This window comes from Schistocerca cancellata, chromosome 9, assembly GCF_023864275.1.
Source record: "Schistocerca cancellata isolate TAMUIC-IGC-003103 chromosome 9, iqSchCanc2.1, whole genome shotgun sequence".
Classification (NCBI taxonomy): domain Eukaryota; kingdom Metazoa; phylum Arthropoda; class Insecta; order Orthoptera; family Acrididae; genus Schistocerca; species Schistocerca cancellata.
In genome coordinates, this window is record NC_064634.1 from 249,019,337 (window position 1) to 249,041,852 (window position 22,516).

Below are 22,516 nucleotides of genomic sequence, written 5' to 3' on the forward strand. Positions count from 1 at the left end.
AACAAATAATCTGCTTGGTATGGACAAACAGAGATTGAGGTTTGAAACTAATACAAGTCATGAGGTAACTAATGTAGGCATATTGTAAAAGGATGAGTTATCAAAACAAGATTGGATATTACAATAAGATGGAGGAAAGAACAAATTCTGATTGTGAAACAGGAGAGTATTTCCTTGTTTGATATGGAAGCAGGAGGTAATGAAAGACATTTATGTACCAGAGTTAATGCTATACGTAAAACAAGAAAAATGTATAATAAACCTGCTACATACAAATGAGTTCAAGTGTGACATATTCAGTAAAAGTAATGGCAGAACCAAACATCAACGTGCTACTTCTAGAACACAGGGAGGTGGGGCTGACATAAATCTAATCCATCTCATGGATTAACAATGAGGGTTGGTGAGACAGCCAGTCAGGATCTGGTTTTTAGGCAGTTTCCCACTTCCCTCTGGTTTGTCCTGGGCTGGTACCCTCATCCCACCTTGGCTATATGCAAAGTAAACATTTGTGAAAACATTCTTATAATTACACATGAAATTTACTTGAGGCAATATTATGAGAAGGAGAGTTGCTACTCACCACATAGTGGAGATGCTGAGTTGCATGTGGTGAGTAGCAACTTTCCTTCTCATAATATTGTTACATTCCATCCTGCATTTTCCATTGTTTGAAATTTACTTGAGACACAGATTGATGGGGGTACACAGATTCCTTCCCAGGGAATGATGTGAATAGGATACTGCTGACCATAGATGTTTAGTCTTTTTAAACCCATAATCATCAACAAGGCAGAAGAGTTAGTGAGAGTACTGCCTGATAGGATAACCCAGGCAGGACTAAACCAAATGGAAACATTTAGGAATTGCACAGTTCATGTAAGGGAAGATGGATGTACAAGACATTTAAAAGGAGAGGAAAAGTATGAGTTAGATATGCTCTGTAGTCAATATTGTGATATGTTTTACCTAATGGGTGACAAATTGTCACACACTGAAACAATGATGCATGCACTTCAAGTATTACAAAAGCATACATGGAATGTCATAAATGTCCCTACAGAATTCATAAAGCACAGAAGAATGTTTTATGAGAATGGGTAGAAAAAATTTTGGAAGACACTGTTGGAAGTCAAAGACCAAGGTTTGTGCCCTAGAAAGGGGATGCCAGCAGGCAAATAAAATATAGATTCATGACAGAGTACTAGAAGATGAATGACATTTTGGTTGGAGAGGCTTTCCTCATCCCTAATGTCAGTGAAATATTGGACCAGTGGGGAGAAGAGAAATATATTTAGCTATTGGATACAGCCACATATTTGGAAAATGAAAAACCGGGTGAACTTCCTTTACTTAGAATACATGAGAATGCCCACAGAACTAAAAAATTCACCAAGCACTTTCCAGAAGTTAATGGATGCTGCTTTGTCAGCATTACAATGAAAAAAGTTTCTAGTATATTTGAATAATATTATTTGCTATGGAAGCACACTAAAAGAGCATAGTTTTTGATAGCCTGATGAAGCACTCACAGAAGATCCAGCCATATGAGTGTGAATTTCCTAGGATCAGAGTGATATTTTGGAGTAAAAAATAACAAAGAAGGGGGAAGAGCCTGATAAAAGGAATGTGGAAAAAGTGATGAACTTTCCAGTCTGCAGGACAACAAAAGAGAGGGTATCTTGCATTCACAGGATGTTATTGATAGTTCATTCCCAAATTTAGCCAGATTGACAATACACCACACAATTTACTAAAGGCAGAAATACCATACAAGTGAGCACACAAGTAGCATGCAGCTTTCAAAGAGTTAAGAGAAAAATTGGTTAATTCTACCAACACTGAATTATCTCAATTTTGAGAAACTGTCTATAGCAATCACTGATGCCAGTGGAAAAACAGTAGGAGTGGTACTGTCACAAGCAAACAATGGTTAAGATTTGCCAGTGGCATATACCTCAAGGTCACTCAATAAAACAGAGAATTATTATTCTGCAACCAAGTTATAGTACTTAGCAATAGTGCGGGCTACAAATCAGATCAGGCAATACACATATGGAAGAATTTCATTATAGTGACCAATCAGAAACTGCTGGCATGGATGTTCAGAGTTATAGGACCATTTTTCACAATTGTTGAAGAGGAGGTTGAAGCATGAAGTATACTTGTGCTATGTGGTGCATAGGGTGGGAAAATTAAATGCATTAAACAAAACACATTCCAGTGAAACACAACTACATGTAAGACTCGTAACCCAATAAGACAAAATGGAGGAAGATAATGAAGAAATTAATGCAGAGGGGAAATACAAAATATGATAGAAATGCATGATTATCCATTAAAAGGATATCAAGGGATTCACAGATCATTAGACCACATAAATATGACTAAAACATGGAATGGATTGAAGAGAGATGTTAAGGAGTACTTTTGAATGTGTGACGCATGACACAGGAATAAGTTCACACAGGGCAAAATGAAAATACCATTAATGATTAAAGTTGTGGGTGAAACAATCTTTGAGAAATGCAGTATGGGTATAGTTGGTCCATTAAGTGTAACAGAGACAAGAAATAGATACATACTAACATTTCAATTAAGGACCAAGTAAGGTTGCATGGTGATTAGCACACTGGGCTCACATTCAGGATCGCCATTCAAATCCCTTTCTGGCCATCATGGTTTAGGTTTTGAGTGTTTTTCCTAAACTGCTCCAGGCAAATGCCAAGATGGTTCCTTTATAAAGAGCACAGCTTATTTCCTTCCTCATCCTTTCTTAATCTGCATTGTGTTCCATCTCTAATGATCGCAATATTCCTTGCTTCCTACCTTGAGTAAGTTTACTGTAGTGACTCCAACAGAGCACCAAGATAATGAGACAGTAACAAAAAATTGTGGAAGAGGCTATATTGCAGCTGAGAATTCTGTTAGTACTATAAAATGAGGAGGGATTGAATTTTATTAGCAAAGTACTCACAGAAGTATGCAAAATGCTGTGAATCAAGGAGGTATAAACAACAGCATTCCACCCACAAAATAACAGACCATTAGAGAGAATGCGTATGACACTAGTGGAGTACATATGACATTTTATAAGTAAGGAGCATAGTAACTGAGATCTATGGGTACCATTCAAACAGTTGTGTTCAACATGATTCCACAAAATAGTACGGGATACATTCCATTTGAACTAATGTTTGAAAGAACAGCTAATATTCTGGTAATATTACTGTGAGAAACAAGAACTGTTTAGTACAATTACAAGGTATAAGTGTATCAACTTACAATGTGGATGCAAGAAACCCTCCAAGTGGTGTGCAAGAAATTAGGAAAGCAAAAGAAACTAGTACAGCTCAGTATGGCAGAATGCAGAATCCCAAATAATTAGAGATATAATACAAAGTTTTCCTAGACAATGTAACAATGAGGAGAGGTCAATTGAAGAAGTCAGACTCACAATTTAGAGAACTGTATGAAGTAATAGTGATAGATTAACTGAATGTAATGATCAAAACTGACAGGAACAAGATAATGAAGGTGCATGTGAATATACTGAAGACCTATCTTTAATGTATTATACTTACAAAGTCTGTCCCAACAGAAGTGAGTAGACCATAGTCGTTTTAATTTACAGATGAGAATGTTTCATTGTATGCCGATATATTGTGCTGTGGTGTAATGAAGGTACAAGGAATCATGGATAACATTGTGAAGATTCAGGAAATAGAGGTACCTCCAGGAATATGTTACCACCATCACGATGAGGTGGAGATTACAAACCAACACAAAATACTGTAACATACATGAATTTGAAAACTATGATAGAGAAATTTTATAAGATAATCAGAGTGGAAAATTAGGTAGCTCAACAGTGCCAATAGAAATTAAGTAAGTTAAGACATTAACAATAATGAAAATTCCTGGATGGAACATACAGAAAATTAAGGAAAAGCAACCACTAACCTGTAGTGGATCAATGTTTGGAGCACAGAAACAATGAACAGAAAACGTCATTGACACTAGCTTTTGAGCACTAGCACCTTTTCTAGCACTAGTACTCACATTCATGTACACACAACCATGCAGAAATTCAAACACACTTACCCATGGCCACAGCAAGACTAATTATTGATACTCGATTCTTAATAGCAGTTGTGTGATGATAGTTGTGAGGAGGAGATGGGAAAGGACTGATGTAAGGGACAGTGTGAAAGAGGCAGCTCTTTAGCCAGATGATTTCACGGCTGCACAACACGATGAAAAAATGCAGCAGTTACAACTAAAAGAGATCCAGGAAGAGGGAAGGAAGAACTGAGAGGGGGCAAAAATGGAGAGGCCATTTGGATACTCTCTTCTAATACATGATTCTCTGAACTTGCATTTTAAATTGACTCATGTTCTCAGTAACATTTGACAAATTTAAGGACTTAACTGGGTATCTTTTATTGATGTACTGATTTCCCACCTGGTCCCAGATATAGCTGATCATTCACAATGTTTGTTGCACAAGGGAACTAATGTGACATCCCAAGACCATTGCAGAGAACATATTTCCTGTGGGCACTGGTCTTTTCCCTACTGTCTTCTGTCCACACCACTCCTTCTCTGTCCAGATCATGCACTGCCATCTCCTACCAATCTTCCTCCCCCACCCTGCACCCCTCTATGTGAGCATTCTCCCACTCCTTCTCCTCTCATCTCTCTTCTGCCCCCTTTACAACACCTCTCCCTTCTCTTACTTCTCACTTTCTTCCTCTTCATCTTCACGTTTATCTTCTTTTCCCTCCCTACCTTTTTCCCCTCTCTGTTCCCCCCTATCCCTCTCGGTGTTCTCCTCTCTCCCTCTCCCTACATCTCTCCTTGCATTCTTCCCTATCCCCTCCCTACATCCATCAGCTAAGGCAACTGTTATCATTGATCAAGCTTCAATAATTAGTCTTTCTGTGGCCACAGGAGTGTGCATTTTGGTGTCTGTGCTGTTGTGTGTGCATGAATGTGTGTGCTATTGCTAGAAAAAGAACTAGTGCTTGAAAGCTAGTGTAAATGCTAATTTCTGCTATATGTTTCTGTGTCCTATGCATCAATCCACTACAGCTGAGTGGTTGCCTTTCCTTAATTTTACATAAGGTAGATTTTAGTAGAACTGAATGCAATCTTATATTAAGCAACAAAGTGAAGTAAAATCTAAAGAAACTGGAACACACAAAAGATTTGGTTCAGCAGTTGCAAAAATGGGGAATCTTTAACTCTGTAGGATAAATCAGAAAGAGACTGATCATAACTCTGGACAAGACTAATGCTTCCTGTTGTAAGACAAATAGAGGCAAAGGAGGTCAGGTCATAAAACTTCTTATACTCTCCAAAAAAGAAGAAGCTGTAGTACAAACCACACTGTCAGGGTTGATTCAAACTGCAAATTTAGTTGCAACTAACAAATAGTTATTATGAAACAGGATTCTAAAATTACAAAATTAGCAAAATTTGCAAACTACTTATTAAGACACGGATGACAGTTTAAAAAAGGCTTGCTGCATTCATAATGATTGCTGAACAAATTATTGTTCAACAAAGTAGGTACTGAACATGAACTGTGAATCAGTGACATAGTGCATACCCAAAAGGGTATTTTGCTACCACATGTAATAAATCTGGGGCAAAGAGTTAAGTATTTAAGATTTATTTGTCACAAAGTGGAGCCACTGAGTCACAGACAGACACAATTGGAAAAAAATCTCACTCACACACACAAGGGATTTTTCTCTGTGCACTACTACCTGACTGTGTCAGACATGAGTAGCAGTCTATTTGAGTTGGGTAGTGGGGGTAAGAAGGAGACATGGGGCAAGCAGGGAGAGGGTTAACAGCGTAGAGACAGCGGCAGATGCTAGTGCTGATTGTGGGAGCATTCAGGGACATGGCTGAGAACAGGATAGGGCTGCTAGGTGCAGCTTCATTAGGTGAGGAGGCTGTGCTGGGAGGGTTATGGGAGGAAAGGGAGAGAAGTAGAGAAGAGGAAAGAATCTTTAAGTGTGTTGGTGGGGTGGAAGGTGTGTGTGTGTGTGTGTGTGTGTGTGTGTGTGTGTGTGTTCTGTTACAGGAACAGGGAACATGATATAGGCAGACGGTGGACAGAGACAGTTATTCCATCCTGAACTTTCAGCTTTAAGATTGAATCAGTATGATCTCACGAATGTGAGAGTCTCAGTATCTGTTTCAGAGGTTGGCAGCTACTTGCTTCTGAAGATAATGGACCTACATATATTTGTGTCTGGTAATGTTGTCAGTTAACTGAGAATACAACACTCAATATGTATAAGATGTTAAGGTGAATAATTAAAAGGGAAAATACACACATATACAGCCAGGAAAAGAGTATGTACTTACAAATACCAGTTAGAAATTGTATGCTAAACTTTCAGCATGCTAATTATCATGTAACAAAAATGATAAAGAAAGCAGAATGTATAAATAAACATTTGTAACGTGTCCTTGTATGTGCATGAGAAGTGCACAGATAAATTATTATAAGTAAAACATTTCCCATAGATTGTACATAGTTCTGAATGAGGGACACATGACAGTTGCACATGCTGAGAATCTGTCCCAGGCCATCAGTTTTAATGAGTTTGGATTATTACCATTTGTCACAGGTAAGTATTTGGAAGATACCGATAAACTTGTACTTGAATAGCAGAATGAATTACACTGAGAAAAAAATACGAGGGTTGTTTTTTAAGTAAGGGCCGTTTTTATTTTTAAAAAAAGATACAAATACTTTTGTAAAAAAACTTTTATTTTCTGATTCTACACACTTTTACCTATTTTTCTACATAGTTGCCTTGTTTATTTAAGCACTTGTCATACCGTAAAACTAAGTTTTTAATTCCCACTTCAAAGAATTCAACCGCCTGCTCTGACAGCCAAGAGTTCACGGCCACTTTCACTTCATTGTCGTCACTGAAGTGCTGCCCGCCAAGATGGTGTTTCAGGTACCGGAAAAGGTGAAAATCGCTAGGAGCGAGGTCGGGGCTGTATGGTGCAGGGTCCAAAACTTCCCAGCCAAAAGAATCAATCAAATCCCGAGTCTTTTGAGAGGTGTGAGGCCTAGCGTTATCGTGCAGGAGCAAAACTCCTTTTGTCAGCCTGCCACGCCTTTTGTTTTGAATTGCTCTGCGGAGCTTCTTTAGAGTTGCACAGTAGGCATCTGAGTTGACTATCATTCCTTGTGGGATAAAGTCCACTAGCAAAACACTGCGCCGGTCCCAGAACACAGTTGCCATAATCTTGCGCTTTGACAGCGTCTGTTTAGCTTTGACCTTGATGGGTGAGGTTGTGTGTCGCCATTCCATCGATTGTCGCTTGCTTTCGGGAGTGATATGGGATACCCACTCTCTTTCAAATTCTGAATGTGGCAGGGGTAAAATACAGGGAGCGAAAGGCTATTTACAATTTGTACAGAAACCAGATGGCAGTTATAAGAATCGAGGGGCATGAAAGGGAAGCAGTGGTTGGGAAAGGAGTGAGACAGGGTTGTAGCCTCTCCCTGATGTTATTCAATCTGTATATTGAGCAAGCAGTAAAGGAAACAAAAGAAAAATTCGGAGTAGGTATTAAAATTCATGGAGAAGAAGTAAAAACTTTGAGGTTTGCTGATGACATTGTAATTCTGTCAGAGACAGCAAAGGACTTGGAAGAGCAGTTGAACGGAATGGACAGTGTCTTGAAAGGAGGATATAAGATGAACATCAACAAAAGCAAAACGAGGATAATGGAATGTAGTCGAATTAAGTCGGGTGATGCTGAGGGAATTAGATTAGGAAATGAGACACTTAAAGTAGTAAAGGAGTTTTGCTATTTAGGGAGTAGAATAACCGATGATGGTCGAAGTAGAGAGGATATAAAATGTAGACTGGCAATGGCAAGGAAAGCGTTTCTCAAGAAGAGAAATTTGTTAACATCGAATATAGATTTAGGTGTCAGGAAGTCGTTTCTGAAAGTATTTGTATGGAGTGTAGCCATGTATGGAAGTGAGACATGGACGATAACTAGTTTGGACAAGAAGAGAATAGAAGCTTTCGAAATGTGTTGCTACAGAAGAATGCTGAAGATAAGGTGGGTAGATCACGTAACTAATGAGGAGGTGTTGAATAGGATTGGGGAGAAGAGAAGTTTGTGGCACAACTTGACTAGAAGAAGGGATCGGTTGGTAGGACATGTTCTGAGGCATCGAGGGATCACAAATTTAGCATTGGAGGGCAGCGTGGAGGGTAAAAATCGTAGAGGGAGACCAAGAGATCAATACACTAAGCAGATTCAGAAGGATGTAGGTTGCAGTAGGTACTGGGAGATGAAGAAGCTTGCACAGGATAGAGTAGCATGGAGAGCTGCATCAAACCAGTCTCAGGACTGAAGACCACAACAACAACAACAACATGGGATACCCATGTTTCATCTCCAGTGACAATATGACTCAACATGTCATCCCCTTCTTCCTCATAATGAATCAAAAAGTCCAATGAAGTGGCAAATCTCTTCCCTTTGTGGTCCTCCGTGAGGAGTCTGGGTACCCACTGAGAACACAGTTTCTTAAAGTTTAGGTTTTCAGACACAATTTTGTACAAAACCAATCTTGAAACTTGTGGAAATTCCAAAGAAAGAGGGGAAATTGTGAATCTTCTGTCCTCACGAATCTTTGTTTCAACTGCAGCCACCAAATCATCAGTGATCACAGAGGGCCAGCCTGAGCGTTCTTCGTCATGGACGTTTTGACGGCCATTTTTAAAGTCTCTAACCCATTGATGCACTTTACCTTCACTCATTGCATTCAAGCCATAAACTTCTGTTAGCTGATGATGAATTTCTGCAGCTGATAGGCTTCTCACGGTCAAAAAACGTATCACTGACCGTGTCTCGCACGCGGCGGGCGATTCAATAATCGTAAACATTATAAAGTAGCACAGTGATGTGTACACATCAGCTACAGAGCTGCAACTTGCATCAGTGTGAACGGGAAGGATGCCGGCAAGTGGCGCGGTGGCTTGTTGCGGCGTCTGCGCGAATTACGGGACTATACGCACGAACAGCCCTTACTTAAAAAACAACCCTCGTATACAGCACTACCCAATAACCATGTGTGTGAATATAAGTTTACTGATAATAGTTGTAATTTATTACTGTTGTTTGTATTGTGTGTGTTGCAAGTACGTGTACAACACTCTTTCCAATTAGTTTGGAGGAGAAAAATGTTTCCACTCATTTTGTGTAAAGACTACCATGGTAAATACCACAGATACTACAAAGTTACCTTTAGGACAATGAGAGAGATCAGAGGACCTATAAATATACAAAGAGAATCCTCAGGGAGATAAAAATGAAGTATATGTAAAAAATAGATGATGAAGTATATACTCTGTAATATTGGAATGTAAAATATGTACTGAATGACAAATAGAATTTGTATGTGCCTTTCTTACGATGGTATATTTAAGGCACATTGTTTAATGCTCATTAATTACTCTAGGGATGAAGATGTCATTATAACTGCATGAACTAACACAAGTGTAATGCGGTAAGGTGACATAAGCAGGTGTTAAAGCCAAGCAGCCAGCATAAGATGTGCTGTCTGCTTAACCAAAGTAAAGCTTTTAGGGGACTGGTAATGAAGAGGAAGTATACATTTCATAGTTGTCATGATCCTGATAAGGCCATCACACTCAAAACTCTGGAGAGATATCTTTGTGTTGAAAAAGTTCCAGAGCCTTGTGAGCCACAAGGGAAAGACTGCCATATGCGAGACACAATGCCTGTAGAAACAGGAAAAGTTCCAGAAGCCTTGTGGTAGCTCAGGGGTGGCATCAGAGAGAATTCAGTCTGGAGAAAAGAGTCATAAGTGAGTAGCCATCCTAGAAGCAGCCATCAGGAGAATGACAGTCAGGGAGTTATGAAGTGACAGTGGTTGAAGTCATGAGAGAGTGAATTTATGCTGAGGCAATCTGTAAGAAACCAGTTATATATGGCGAAGGAGTCTGTGGTCTGGTTGGATAAGTATTCAGCAAAGTAGTATTGAGTTATAACAGAGATCGTAGTGTGCACATAGAATAATGGACATCAGTAGTGCTCATTTCTATAACAAGTAGCAGAAATTTGACAGAATTAGAATAAAGCTGAACTGCCTTTGTGTCAGCTACATAATTAGGTAAAAAGCCAGCCAACTGTAAGATACCAATTCTAGTAAGGCAAAAGCTTGAAGAAATAAGTCCCAGTCAGATTCTGTCAATAACTAATTAAACCTGAGGAACTTCCTACCTTTACAATGGGTCTATTGTGCCTGGAAATCAACTCCATTCCACTACCTGTTCTTAAGCAATCAAGAAGTTTTATCCCTCTCACTTCATTGACATTGCAAAAGGAGTTCCCACAACCATTTCATTATCACTTAAGTCCTGGACACAACTAACAGGGACTCAACAAGCATGCTGCATGCTGAAAAGGGCTTTTAAAAATGACAACGATAATGGATAACAAATTTAATAGCTCTGAAAGTCACAAATTCTGCAAAGTCCTCCATAGTTCACAGTTTCTGCCTCTCTTTCCTAATCATAAACTAGTTTTACAAACTTTTCATTCGCCATGTTCTGTCTCTTAACCATGCCACTTCCAATACCATTAACATTTCCTTCTTGCTTCCATGTTTCTCATTTCCTCCCTTTCACATACTTTTTATCATTCAAACACATTCATTTTTCTAACATTTATAGTACATATATTATGAAAAGGAAATTTGCTACTTACCATATAGCGCAGATGCCGAGTAACAAATAGACACAATGAAAAGACTGTCACAAATAAAGCTTTCGGCCATAAAGGCCTTCATCAACAATAGACACGCACACACACACACACACACACACACACACACACACACACACACACACGCATACACACATGGGTGCGCACGCGCTAACGCAATTCACACACATCCCTGGACTGCAGTCTCAGGCAACTGAAACCACACTGGAAAATGCAGCACCAGTGCAGGGGTAGCGGGGGCAGAAAAGGAGACATGGAAGGGGCTGGGTGAGGAAAGTGACTAACAAAGGCTGAGGCCAGGAGAGTTACAGGAACATAGGATGTATTCCAGGCAGAGTTCCCACCTTCACAGTTCAGAAAAGCTGGTGTTGGTGGGAAGGATCCATATGGCACAGGCTGTGAAGCATTCATTGAAATGATGAAGGATGTCATGTTTGGCAGCATGTTCAGCAAAAGGGTGGTCCACTTGTTTCTTGGCCACAGTTTGTGGGTGGCCATCCATGCTGACAGACAGCTCGTTGGTCACCATGCCCATATAGAATGCAGCATAGTGGTTGCAGCTTAGCTTGTAGATCACATGATTGGTTTCACAGGTAGCCCTGCCTTTGAGGGGATAGGTGATGTTCATAACCGGACTGGAGTAGGTGGTGCTGGGAGGCTGTATGGGACAAGTCTTGCATCTTGGTCTGTTACAGGGGTATGAGGCATGAGGTAATGGGTTGGGAGCATGGGTTGTGTTAAGGTGGATGAGTATATTGTGTAGGTTCAGTGGACGGCAGAATATCACTGTGGGAGGGGTGGGAAGGATAGTGGGCAGGACATTTCTAATTTCATACATGACAAAACTATATCCTCACCCACAATTACTTCTCCTTTGAGGGCATTACCTACAAACAAATTTGGGGTACAGCTATAGACACCTGCATGCCACCATCCAATGCCAACATATTCATGGGCCAACTAGAGGAATCCTTCCTGGAAACCCTCAAACCTAGACCCATCACCTGGTTCAGATTCACTGATGACATATTTGTGATCTGGATTGAGGGTGAGGACACCCTATCTACATTCCTCCAATACCTAAACAACTTCTCCCCCGTTTGCTTCACCTAGTCCTACTCAACATAAAAAGCCACCTTCCTAAGTGTTGACCTCCACCTCAAAGATAGCTACATCAGTACCTCCGTCTATATCAAGCCTACTAACCACCAGCAATACCTCCATTTCAACAGCTGCCACCAGTTTCATTCCAAGAAGTCCCTTCCATAAAGCCTAGCCACCTGTGGTTGTTGCATCTGCAGTGACCAGTGGTCCCTCTCAAAATATACCGAGAGTCTCATTGAAGCCTGGAAAAACTGTAATTATCCTCTTAACCCTGTAAAAAAAACAAATCTCCTGTGCCTTAGCTTTCCAGTCTCCAACCACCTTCCAAAGTCCCACCGTCTGGCCATAGAGGAGCATTCCCCTCATAACTCGGTACCACCTAGGACTGGAGCAACTGAATTACATTCTCCACCAGGGTTTTGTTGTGCCCTGAAGTTATAAATGTCCTATCCACTATCCTTCCCACCCCTTCCACAATGGTATTCCACCATCCATCAACCTACACAATATACTCATAGACCCTTACACAATCTCTCCTCCCAACTCCTTACCTCATGGCTCATAACACTGTAACAGACCTAGATGCAAGATCTGTCCCATATTTCCCTCAACCAGCACCTATTCCAGTCTGATCACAAACATCACCTATCCCATCAAAGGGAGGACTACGTGTGAGACCAGTCATGTGATCTACAAGGTAAGCTGCAAACACTGTGCTGCATTCTATGTGGGCATGACAACCAGCAAGCTGCCTGTCCACATGAATGGCCACTGGCAAACTGTGGCCAAGAAACAAGTGATCCACCCTGTTGCTGAACACGCTGCCAGACATGGCATCCTTCATTTCAATGTCTGCTTCACAGCCTGTGCCATATGGATCCTCCCCACCGGCATCAGCTTTTAGAACTGTGCAGATTGGAACGTTCTCTGCAATATATCCTACATTCCTGCAACCCTCCTGGCCTCAACCTTCATTAGTCACTGTCCTTACCTATCCAGCCCCTGCCCTGTTCCCATTTCAGCACTATACACAGCCATCATTCCACCATCACACTCAGTCTTTTGCCTTCTCGCCTTTTCGACAACTATGTCTATTGTTGATGAAAGCCTTTATGGATGAAAGCTTTATTTGTGACAGTCTTTTTTGTTGTGCCTATCTGCAACAGCATCTCTGCTATATGGTGAGCAGCAACTTTCCGTTTCATAATATTGTTACATTCCACCCTGGATTTTCCATTGTTTGATTATCATACAGGTATCTACTTCTTTCAACTCTTCCTTTGTTTATTGCTAAATTTTATTCACAGACTAGATGTTTTACATTACTTATTTGTCTGACTGTATTTCAATCACATCTGTAGCATTAAACTGTTTGCAGTCAGTTTGTGAACTTCTCCTTCTTTAACATTCTGGTGGAATATTTCAGTGTTTCTCTAGTGATGCATTAAATGATAAATGTATAAAAGCAAAATCTTGTGAAGCAGTTTTTTTTAATTATTTCAGACCTTTCAGTTCCTTTTTTCCATGCTGCAAGTATTGTAGCATTGACAGCAATATCTACCGGCATGTAGTCAGCCACACAACTCCTACGTGAATAGCTGACATGTACAACACCCATTGATGCAGCGATTAAAAGACCAACTGGACCATTGAATGTATCTCCCCATCCTGGAAATGGTTCTTCAGCTGTTGAAATCACTGGAAAAAAATACTTTCACTTAGGAACAAAGATACATATTATAATTATATAAAATTTTATAACAATATTAGATTTTTAGAAATACGATCTTAAATATACTACAAAATAAAATTTGATATGACACACATACTGAACACTCTCTTAAAACTTTCAGAAATAGATATTCCATGAAGCTGGAAGATGCAGCATTAGGAAAGGTGCTTGGTCAGAAGCTTTTTGTTGAAAGAATTATGTAATGAGTATGTATGCAGTGATCAGCCACTTATGAAATATTTCCCTATTTTCATTAACTAGTTGTTTAACATTCCCAGGCTCATCTTCAGGTGTAACATGCAAAAGTTTACATTTACTTCTACATTTACATACACATCCCAAAAGCCACAGTATGGTGCACAGCAGAGCATACTTTGTACCATTACTGGTCATTTGCTCTCTTATTCCACACACAGAGAGAACAAGGGAAAAATAACACTCAATATGCCTCTGTATGACCCCTACTTTCTCTTATCTTATCTACATGGTGCTTATGTACAATGTATGTTGGCGACAGTAGGATCATTCTGCAGTCAGCTTCAAGAGCACGTTCTCTAAACATTCTCAATAGTGTTTTGGGAAAAGAACGTTGTCTTCCCTCCAAGTATTCCCAATTGAATTCAGAAATCATCTCTGTAGCACTGACACATTGATAGAACCTACTGGTGACAAATCTGGTAACCTTGATTTCTTTCTTTAATCCATTCCAGTGGGAATCCCAAATACTCAAGCACTACTCAAGAATGGGTCACACTAATGTTCTGTATGTGGTCTCTTTTATAGATGAGCCCTACTTTCCTAAAATTCTCCCCATAAACCAAAGTCAACCATTTTCTTTCCCTATTACTGCATATATGCGTTTGTTTCATTTCAAATCACTTTGCAAAGTTATGCCTAGAGTGACTGGCACAAAAGAAGAGTTCTCAAGGTCACGGCCGCTGCCTGTTGCGAGCAGGGGCTGTGGGCTGTGAGCTGACTGCCTCTCAGCTTTGTTGCCATGTAGGTACCATTAGCTGTGCAGTAAGTCAGAGAAGCAGAAAGCTCAGTGTCACCATGCTATATCAAATCTGTGTCATTGGCAGAATCTCCAGACATGAATGAGTGTTTTGATTCTCCAAGAAAGGGATACAAATGTGAACAGAAATCGATTAACTTTGTTGATTTTAACAAAGAGCTCATGGATAGAACTGTACTTGGATATTATGACAGAGGAGAGGATCCAACGCCTAAAAACATACAGGCTGACCTCATGAAAAAATTAATTACTTGGGCTCAGAGGCCTCTGGTCTTCATCTTCTCTGCTCCCTTGGTTCCCAATTCAAGAAGTGTAATGATGGACAGAAATTCTTCATGGAACACCAAGACTTGCAGCAGCAAGAGCTAAGTTTTCGTGTACAATGCAGTTCTTGTGTGCTAAAGACACGAGGCCTGTAGTGTATTTTGATGAAACCTGAGTTTCACAGAACCACACCAATAAGTATATATGGCACAACTCCAAAGGAAATGGCGGTTTGAAAGTGCCTATTGGTAGAGGTGGCCGATTAATTATTGCCCACGCTGATTCATTAACCATAGGCTTCATACCAGGCCAAACTTAGTTTTCGTGATGGGAAAAGTTCTTGCCAATCAGGTTACCATTCAGAAATGAATGGAGAAATTTTTAAGAATTGGTTTATTTGACTGTTGTCTGCACTGGAAGAAGGGTCAATTATCATGATGGATAATGCCAGCTACCACCCCATTCAGATAGAAAAGCTGCCATGTTCAAATTGGCATGAGGCAGATATTATGGAGTGGTTAAAGAGAAAGAATGTTTCATTTTCAGTCAATGAAATGAAGGCTGAACTCCTGTCTAAGGAAGAAATCATAGGTGCCAAAAAGACTTATGAATTACATCAACTATCAAACGAAATGGGACACCAAGTGGTATGTCTACCACCATATCACTGCCAGTATAATCCCATTGAATTGATATGGGCCCAAGTAAAGTTAGAAGTAGATAAAAGAAATACTACTTTGAAACTTGCTGATGTCGAGAAGCTAACATGTTACTCAGCAGGACTGGGAGAGGTGTGTAAAACGTGCAGAAGCATTGCATAAAACTGGTTTCTTGAACCAGGATTTCAGAGACACCATAGTGGAATCTGTGATGATACACTTGGCTGAAACAAGCAACAGTGAATCTGAAGACACGGAACCAGAAGACCCTATGTAAGAAGCTGACTTGTTTTAAATGTTTGTCTGTTCATTTAGTTATAGAGGACATACTGTGAATGTTTATCCCTTACAGTAAATGTCTGATAAATTTATCACAAGTGGTAGCAATTAGTTTACTCAAAAGTAACTGTCAATTAAAATAAGACTGTCAATTCTGCATTAATTAATAACAGTGTTTCCTAAAAACCTATATTGAATGTCTTTACATTCGGATATAATCTTACTGCATTCAGTTCACTTCTACACTCGAAATATAACTCGTTTTTTTCGTAGAAGGATTTACTGGCTGTTTCATTGTAAGGGTAATGCAGTTCATAAAATGACAAAACATTGTGGTGCTTCTGTATCGAGTGTATATGTAAACAGTGCAGTTAGATCAGAACATTCCCAGCACCTATTCTGATTCTCCAAGAAGAGCATAGAAGTCCATGATATTTGATGACTTTTACAAAAAGCTAGAATGTAGAATTGTATTACTTTAGTATGACAGAGGATAGTATCCTATGGATAGAGAAATGCAGCATAATTTCCATGATAAAACTAATTATTCTGGCCAGTCACTTCTATGCACTATTTCCTCTGCCCACTTGGTTTTTAATTCAGAAACTGTAATGATGGACGAAATTTGTAACACAAGACAGAGACATTGCAGTAGAAAGAACGAGGTTTTTGTGTACAAAACACATATTGCATACTGAGAATAATAGGCTTGCAGCAAATTTAGATAAAACTTAGGTCTCATAAAACCTTTCAAACAAATATTTTGCTTGACTTCAGTGAAAATATTGGCCTCAAAATAACTACAATTACTGCTGCATAGTGTATATTGTCATTTTGAGTGATGGATGCAATGACAAAGGATATGCATTAGCTGCCAGTAAAATGTTTTTGGGAAGTAGGGAATATTCTTGGTCATATTAAAGCAAGCTGTCCGAACAAAACTCTTGGCAACAGCCTACAGTGACTGGCATGCTTCTGCACAAGGAATATTGCAGAAGCAATTTGCCTCTGTACGTGATATGATACAATAATGATGTCTGAAATTTTACCAAAAATAATTTTGTAGCTTTCTTAACAATTTTCTCATGTAAAGTTTCTTTGAAGTCCTACAGAACAAAAAATAATCAGTGACAACATTTTTCACTACGTAGTCAGCAGTTTCACACCTCTTATAATATTTTGTTTTTTTGTCTCAGAATACTTTTACGTTTCTGAAATAAAAGGTGTAGCATATGGATCTGTAATCTTTGAGGATGTTCGTTTTTTTTTTAGTCCAATTACATTGGCGATTCTGCTACTACCAAAGGTTGAAGTAAAATATTATTTTCCTCCAAAATTCCTTGTAACGTCAGTCCACCCCCCCCCCCCCCCCCTTAGCAACTAGTGAGAATTTTCTTTTGAAAAGTACTCCATCAATTCTAGAGTAAAAATAGAGTTGCCCAATGTTTTTTTAAATTTTTATGAACATTTGAGGTTATAGCTATAAAAAAAACTGGAAATGCTCTAAGATGGTGAGATGACTTTGAAGCCCTATTTTTGGGCTGGCCACTATAGATATTTAATTGATGTGGCTGTGTCAAGTAGCACATCACCAATGTTTGTATTCAGTCATTACAGGATTGTTTTTCCTACTCATCTGCATTAACTTACATTTTTCTACATTCAGAGCAAGCTGCCATTTATCAAATCAACTATAAATTTTGTCTAAGTAATCTTGTATCCTCCAACAGTCACTCAAAGGTGACATATTCCAGTACACCACAGCATCATCAGCAAACAACCACACATTGCTGCCTCACTCATTCTGTTCATGTTTTTACTGTTTCATTGTGAAGCGTCTTCCAATGTCCAGCATCATGTTACAAGTATATATATATATATATATATATATATATATATATATATATATATATATATATATATTTGGTTATAATAGAAGGAAACATTCCATGAAGGAAAAATATACCTAAAAACAAAGATGATGTGACTTACCAAATGAAAGTGCTGGCAGGTCGACAGACACACAAACGAACACAAACATACACACAAAATTCAAGCTTTCGCGATGAACTGTTGCCTCATCAGGAAAGAGGGAAGGAGAGGGAAAGACGAAAGGATGTGGGTTTTAAGGGAGAGGGTAAGGAGTCATTCCAGTCCCGGGAGCAGAAAGACTTACCTTAGGGGGAAGAAAAGGACGGGTATACACTCGCACACACACACATACCCATCCACACATATACAGACACAAGCAGACATATTTAAAGACAAAGAGTTTAATGTCTGCTTGTGTCTGTGTATATGCGGATGGATATGTGTGTGTGTGCGAGTGTATACCTGTCCTTTTTCCCCCCTAAGGTAAGTCTTTCTGCTCCCGGGATTGGAATGACTCCTTACCCTCTCCCCTAAAAACCATATCCTTTTGTCTTTTGTCTTTTGTCTTTCCCTCTCCTTCCCTCTTTCGTGACGAGGCAACCGTTGGTTGCGAAAGCTAGAATTTTGTGTGTATGTTTGTGTTTGTTTGTGTGGCTATCGACCTGCCAGCGCTTTTGTTTGGTAAGTCTCATCATCATTCTTTATATATATATATATGCATTCCTCATCTGGAAATAAGCCTGAAAAAGATAGTTACTTTTAGATTAGGTATTTGAAAAAAGACTGAACTTCTGAAATAATGTGTGAATAATTGAACCCACTGCTGCTACTGAGCACACCTAGTGGCAGTTTTAGACAACAAATTGTCATTAGTCTCATTTCTTTGTGGCCATTAGTCACCAAGCCATAACCTTTGAAATAAACATGTACACCTGCTGTTTGTCAGATTAGTAACAATCAGTAAACCCCCAATTTTTTAAAGAATCGAACTTCCTTGTGAAACACTGGATGAATGTAATCTGGGTTATTTTTGCAACATTTTAAGCAAAAGCAAGTGCTCAATGTTTATGACCTATATGTTATACAATGATATAATTTTGCAGGCACATTCAATGATGTATGTAGGTACTGTCTGCAAAGTGTTTTGCAAATAGAGTTAATAGTAAAGAAATAATAAATTAAAATATTGTGTTTGATGCTGAAGTTTTACTGCATGAATAGTGAAAACATAGTGACCAATTAAATTTTTACTTTCATCATTCCGTAAGCCAGTGAGAAAAAGTTTTGTAGAAGTTTGAGATTATGTGTAGAGTTTGCTGGAAGTCATTAAGCAATCTCTTTTTCTCAAAATCTGGATGAGTAAAGTCTTGGTATTTGTGCAGTATCACTTATACTGCTTCAAGAGAAACACACAGTTTTGAACTTTAATACTTGTCTTATTTTGTGAAATTTCTAACATAAGATTATATCTCTTAATGACAGAATTTTAAGTTTGGTCAATAATGACCCAAAACATTGAAAATGAAATCTTTGTTGTTCCTGGAAGTTGTTATGCAGGTAACCTGATAATGGTCCCGGTTTCCGAGTTCTGGAACAATTTCTTAGTAATGTAGGTGTAACAATGAAAGAACTTGAAGAAAAATTTGTGTGTTTGTATGTATGTGTGAAATTTTGCTATAAACTTTACAACATTTTTAGATAAACGTTTTGATTACTTATTGAAACAGACATGGAGGACAGCATGAGTTGCATGCAGTGCAGTGATTGGTTTAAGAGTTTTGAACATGGCAGAATGTCAGCCTGTGAAGATCTCAGGCCTGGACAACCTTCCACATTAACAGAAGAGGACCAAATTGAGAAAATTCTTTTGATTTGGGGAAATTGTTGTTTCACTGTTTGAGCAACTGCTGACAAACTAGGCATCAGTATAGGATCATGTCTTCAAATTTTTAATGACAGTCTTGTGATCCATCATGTCAATTTACAATGCATGTTGCATTTCTTGACTGAAAATAAGCAACAGACCATGCTGAAATCAGTCAAGAACTGCTAGCCAGTGTAAATGGCAGTGAAAACTTCCTTAAGAACATCATAACAGGAGATGAGATATGGGTTTATAGCTGTGATGTTGAAATAATGGTGCATCTGTTGCAATGGGTGTGCGAAGGATTGACTCATCAAAAACATCATGCACAAGTCAGTCAGAAATCAAGGAGGTGATGGCTGTGTTTTTTTGGCTGACAAGGCATTTTCCATCAGGAATTTGAACTGCCTGTTGCATGGTTAACAAGGAGATCTATTGGGTAATTTTAGCATGTTTGAGGGATTCAGGAAGAGGCCCGTATTGTGCAAAAGCAGACTTGGATGTCACACCAGAACAGTGCATCAGTTCATGTGTCATGTGTCATGTGTCATCACTTTTATAATTGTAGCTGTGTATAGCTCCCCATTGGGAATATTTCAACTATTTTGGAAAAACTTAGATTCTTTGTTGTTCGATCTCTCAGACAGAGGGAAGCAAATTATTGTTTGTGGGGATTACAGTGTAGATTTTCTGAAAGAGTCCAATAGGAATCTTGACCTTGAAATATTACTTGGTTCTCTCAATTTGATGTCAGTTACTGATTTTCCTACTCAGGTGGTACAGGAAAGCAGCACACTGACAGATTATGTTTTTATAAACCAAGACAAATTCAATCAAACAAAAACTTTTTCTGTTAAGAATGGTCTGTCTCATTGTGATGTACGGCTAGTTACAATATATGACATAGCTCCATACACTAATGCGAAACAGTCCTCCAAAATAGTACACTTAGTTAACAATTTAACAATTACAAATTTTAGGAAAAGCTTGCAACAATTAGACTGTGTGGAGGTGTACAGGGAACTAGATGCTAAATTAAAATTTAACCTGTTTCATTATACCTTTATGAGTATATTTGAAAACAGTGAAACATAATTATAAGGCACTCTCTAAAAACCCATGGCTTACTAAAGGGTTAAAAATATCTTGTAACCTAAAAAGGGAAATGTATCTTATAGCTACAAGGACTAATAATCCAGAAACAGTCAACCATTGTGAAAATTACTGCTCTGTGTTAAGAAAAGTTATTAAAAAGCCCAGGAGTATGTGCAATTAGTCTGAGATTGGCGTCTCTGATAATAAAATTAAAACAATTTCGAATATTGTTCAAAAGGAAACAGGGCAACTGAGAGCACAGGAAGACTGTGTTTATAACAAACTCAATGAAAAGTTTGATACCAAAAAGTCAGAAGTAGAAAATATTTTTAATAATAATTTTTTGAGTGTTCTAGAGAAAGCAGGATCCAGTTAATCATTAGAAAATGCAATGCTGTGCATGGAAGAGGCAATATCTAAGCAACTTGATAAAACTGAAATTCAACGCACCCCTCCTACTGAAATTAGGAAAATAATAAATTCACTCAAAAATAAAACGTCGCATGGAATTGATGGCATTTCCAACAGAGTACTAAAAGCTTTTTCCCAATGGATAAGAAGGATTCTCAGCCACATACATAGTAGCTGTTTGAAACAGTGCATCTTTTCAGACAGACCAAAATGTGCTTTTGTTAAACCATTGCATAAAAAAGGTCATAGGTCTGACACTACCAACTACCACCCAGTCTCACTTCTGATTGCTTTATTTAAAATTCTTGAAAAGTAAAGTATTCAAGATGAGCTTCAAATACTGGGTGGTTATAATTAAACTTTCCCTATTTAACTCATTATAACATGGAAACTAGTTACCATACTGTACTAGTACCAAATGTGGTAGCATTAATGTCCAGAGTATGGGGTGCATGATATCCATGTGTCACAGCACCACCATCCAGTTCCAACTATGGCCATCATGATTCATGGTCTCACACACCTGACCAGTTGCAGTGCACTTTTGACACTTGGACAAAAGGAGCAGGGCATTATGGGTGAAGCTCTATTATCAAAACACCAGTAATGCTCAGCTGCGCTTCGAGGATATCACCAGCTAAAAGGGTTATGGGAGGGCCCTCTTTCTCCACTTGCTGTGCAGAATATGATGAAGAAGTTCAGATGAACTGGGCATCACTCCGGTTACTGGTTACACCACAGGTGGTTGATGAAATCGTTGCTGCTATGGCAGATAACACTGCAAATAATTCCTGAGGGTCAGGCAGTGCATGAGCTGCATCACAGCAGTTGAACATCCCATTGTCCACTGTACTAAAGTTGCTTCAATCCATTCTCAAATAGTATCTATACAAGATCCATGTGTTACAGCAGCTCATACCACAGGACAAACAACGACGTGTTGACTTCACTCTCCACTTTCTCGCAAGGATTGAAGTTGAACAGCCTATGGACAGACAAAGCTCATTTTTCTCTGACATGTGAGATGATTACACAGGTGCTACTATTCAACTGACGGGTTTATGAACAATGTGTACAGCCAATGCACCTGTGTGTCTCTCCCCACTCGTTGCAGTTTTGGGTCCTTTTTTCTCCCACCTCCCTGCCTCACCTCACAACCTCCTGATGCTGCTCCTGTTGGCAGTCAGTTCCCTGCACATTCCCCCAGACACCATTTGTCTCGTTCCCCACCCATATACTACTGTCCCTTCCCCTTCTCTGCCCCATCCAAATTACTGTTTGCATCCCACGTGATGTGGCATTCTGGCCTAAGATGCTGCTGTTGGCAGTCATGTGTACATGAGGTGTGCTAGCTTGTGTGTGTGTGTGTGTGTGTGTGTGTGTGTGTGTGTGTTTTATACTGATGAAGGGTG

The 22,516-nt window shown here is 39.1% G+C and overlaps 1 protein-coding gene across 1 annotated transcript in view; it reads right to left on the minus strand.

The window, feature by feature from the left end:
• The window catches only part of LOC126100187 (putative fatty acyl-CoA reductase CG5065), a 149,248-nt gene that overhangs the window by 58,392 nt on the left and 68,340 nt on the right, over positions 1-22,516 (minus strand). Inside the window, exon 5 of the mRNA XM_049910746.1 lies at positions 13,419-13,611. Within this exon, the coding sequence (XP_049766703.1) occupies positions 13,419-13,611 (193 nt within the window). The remainder of the gene's footprint in view (positions 1-13,418; positions 13,612-22,516) is intronic.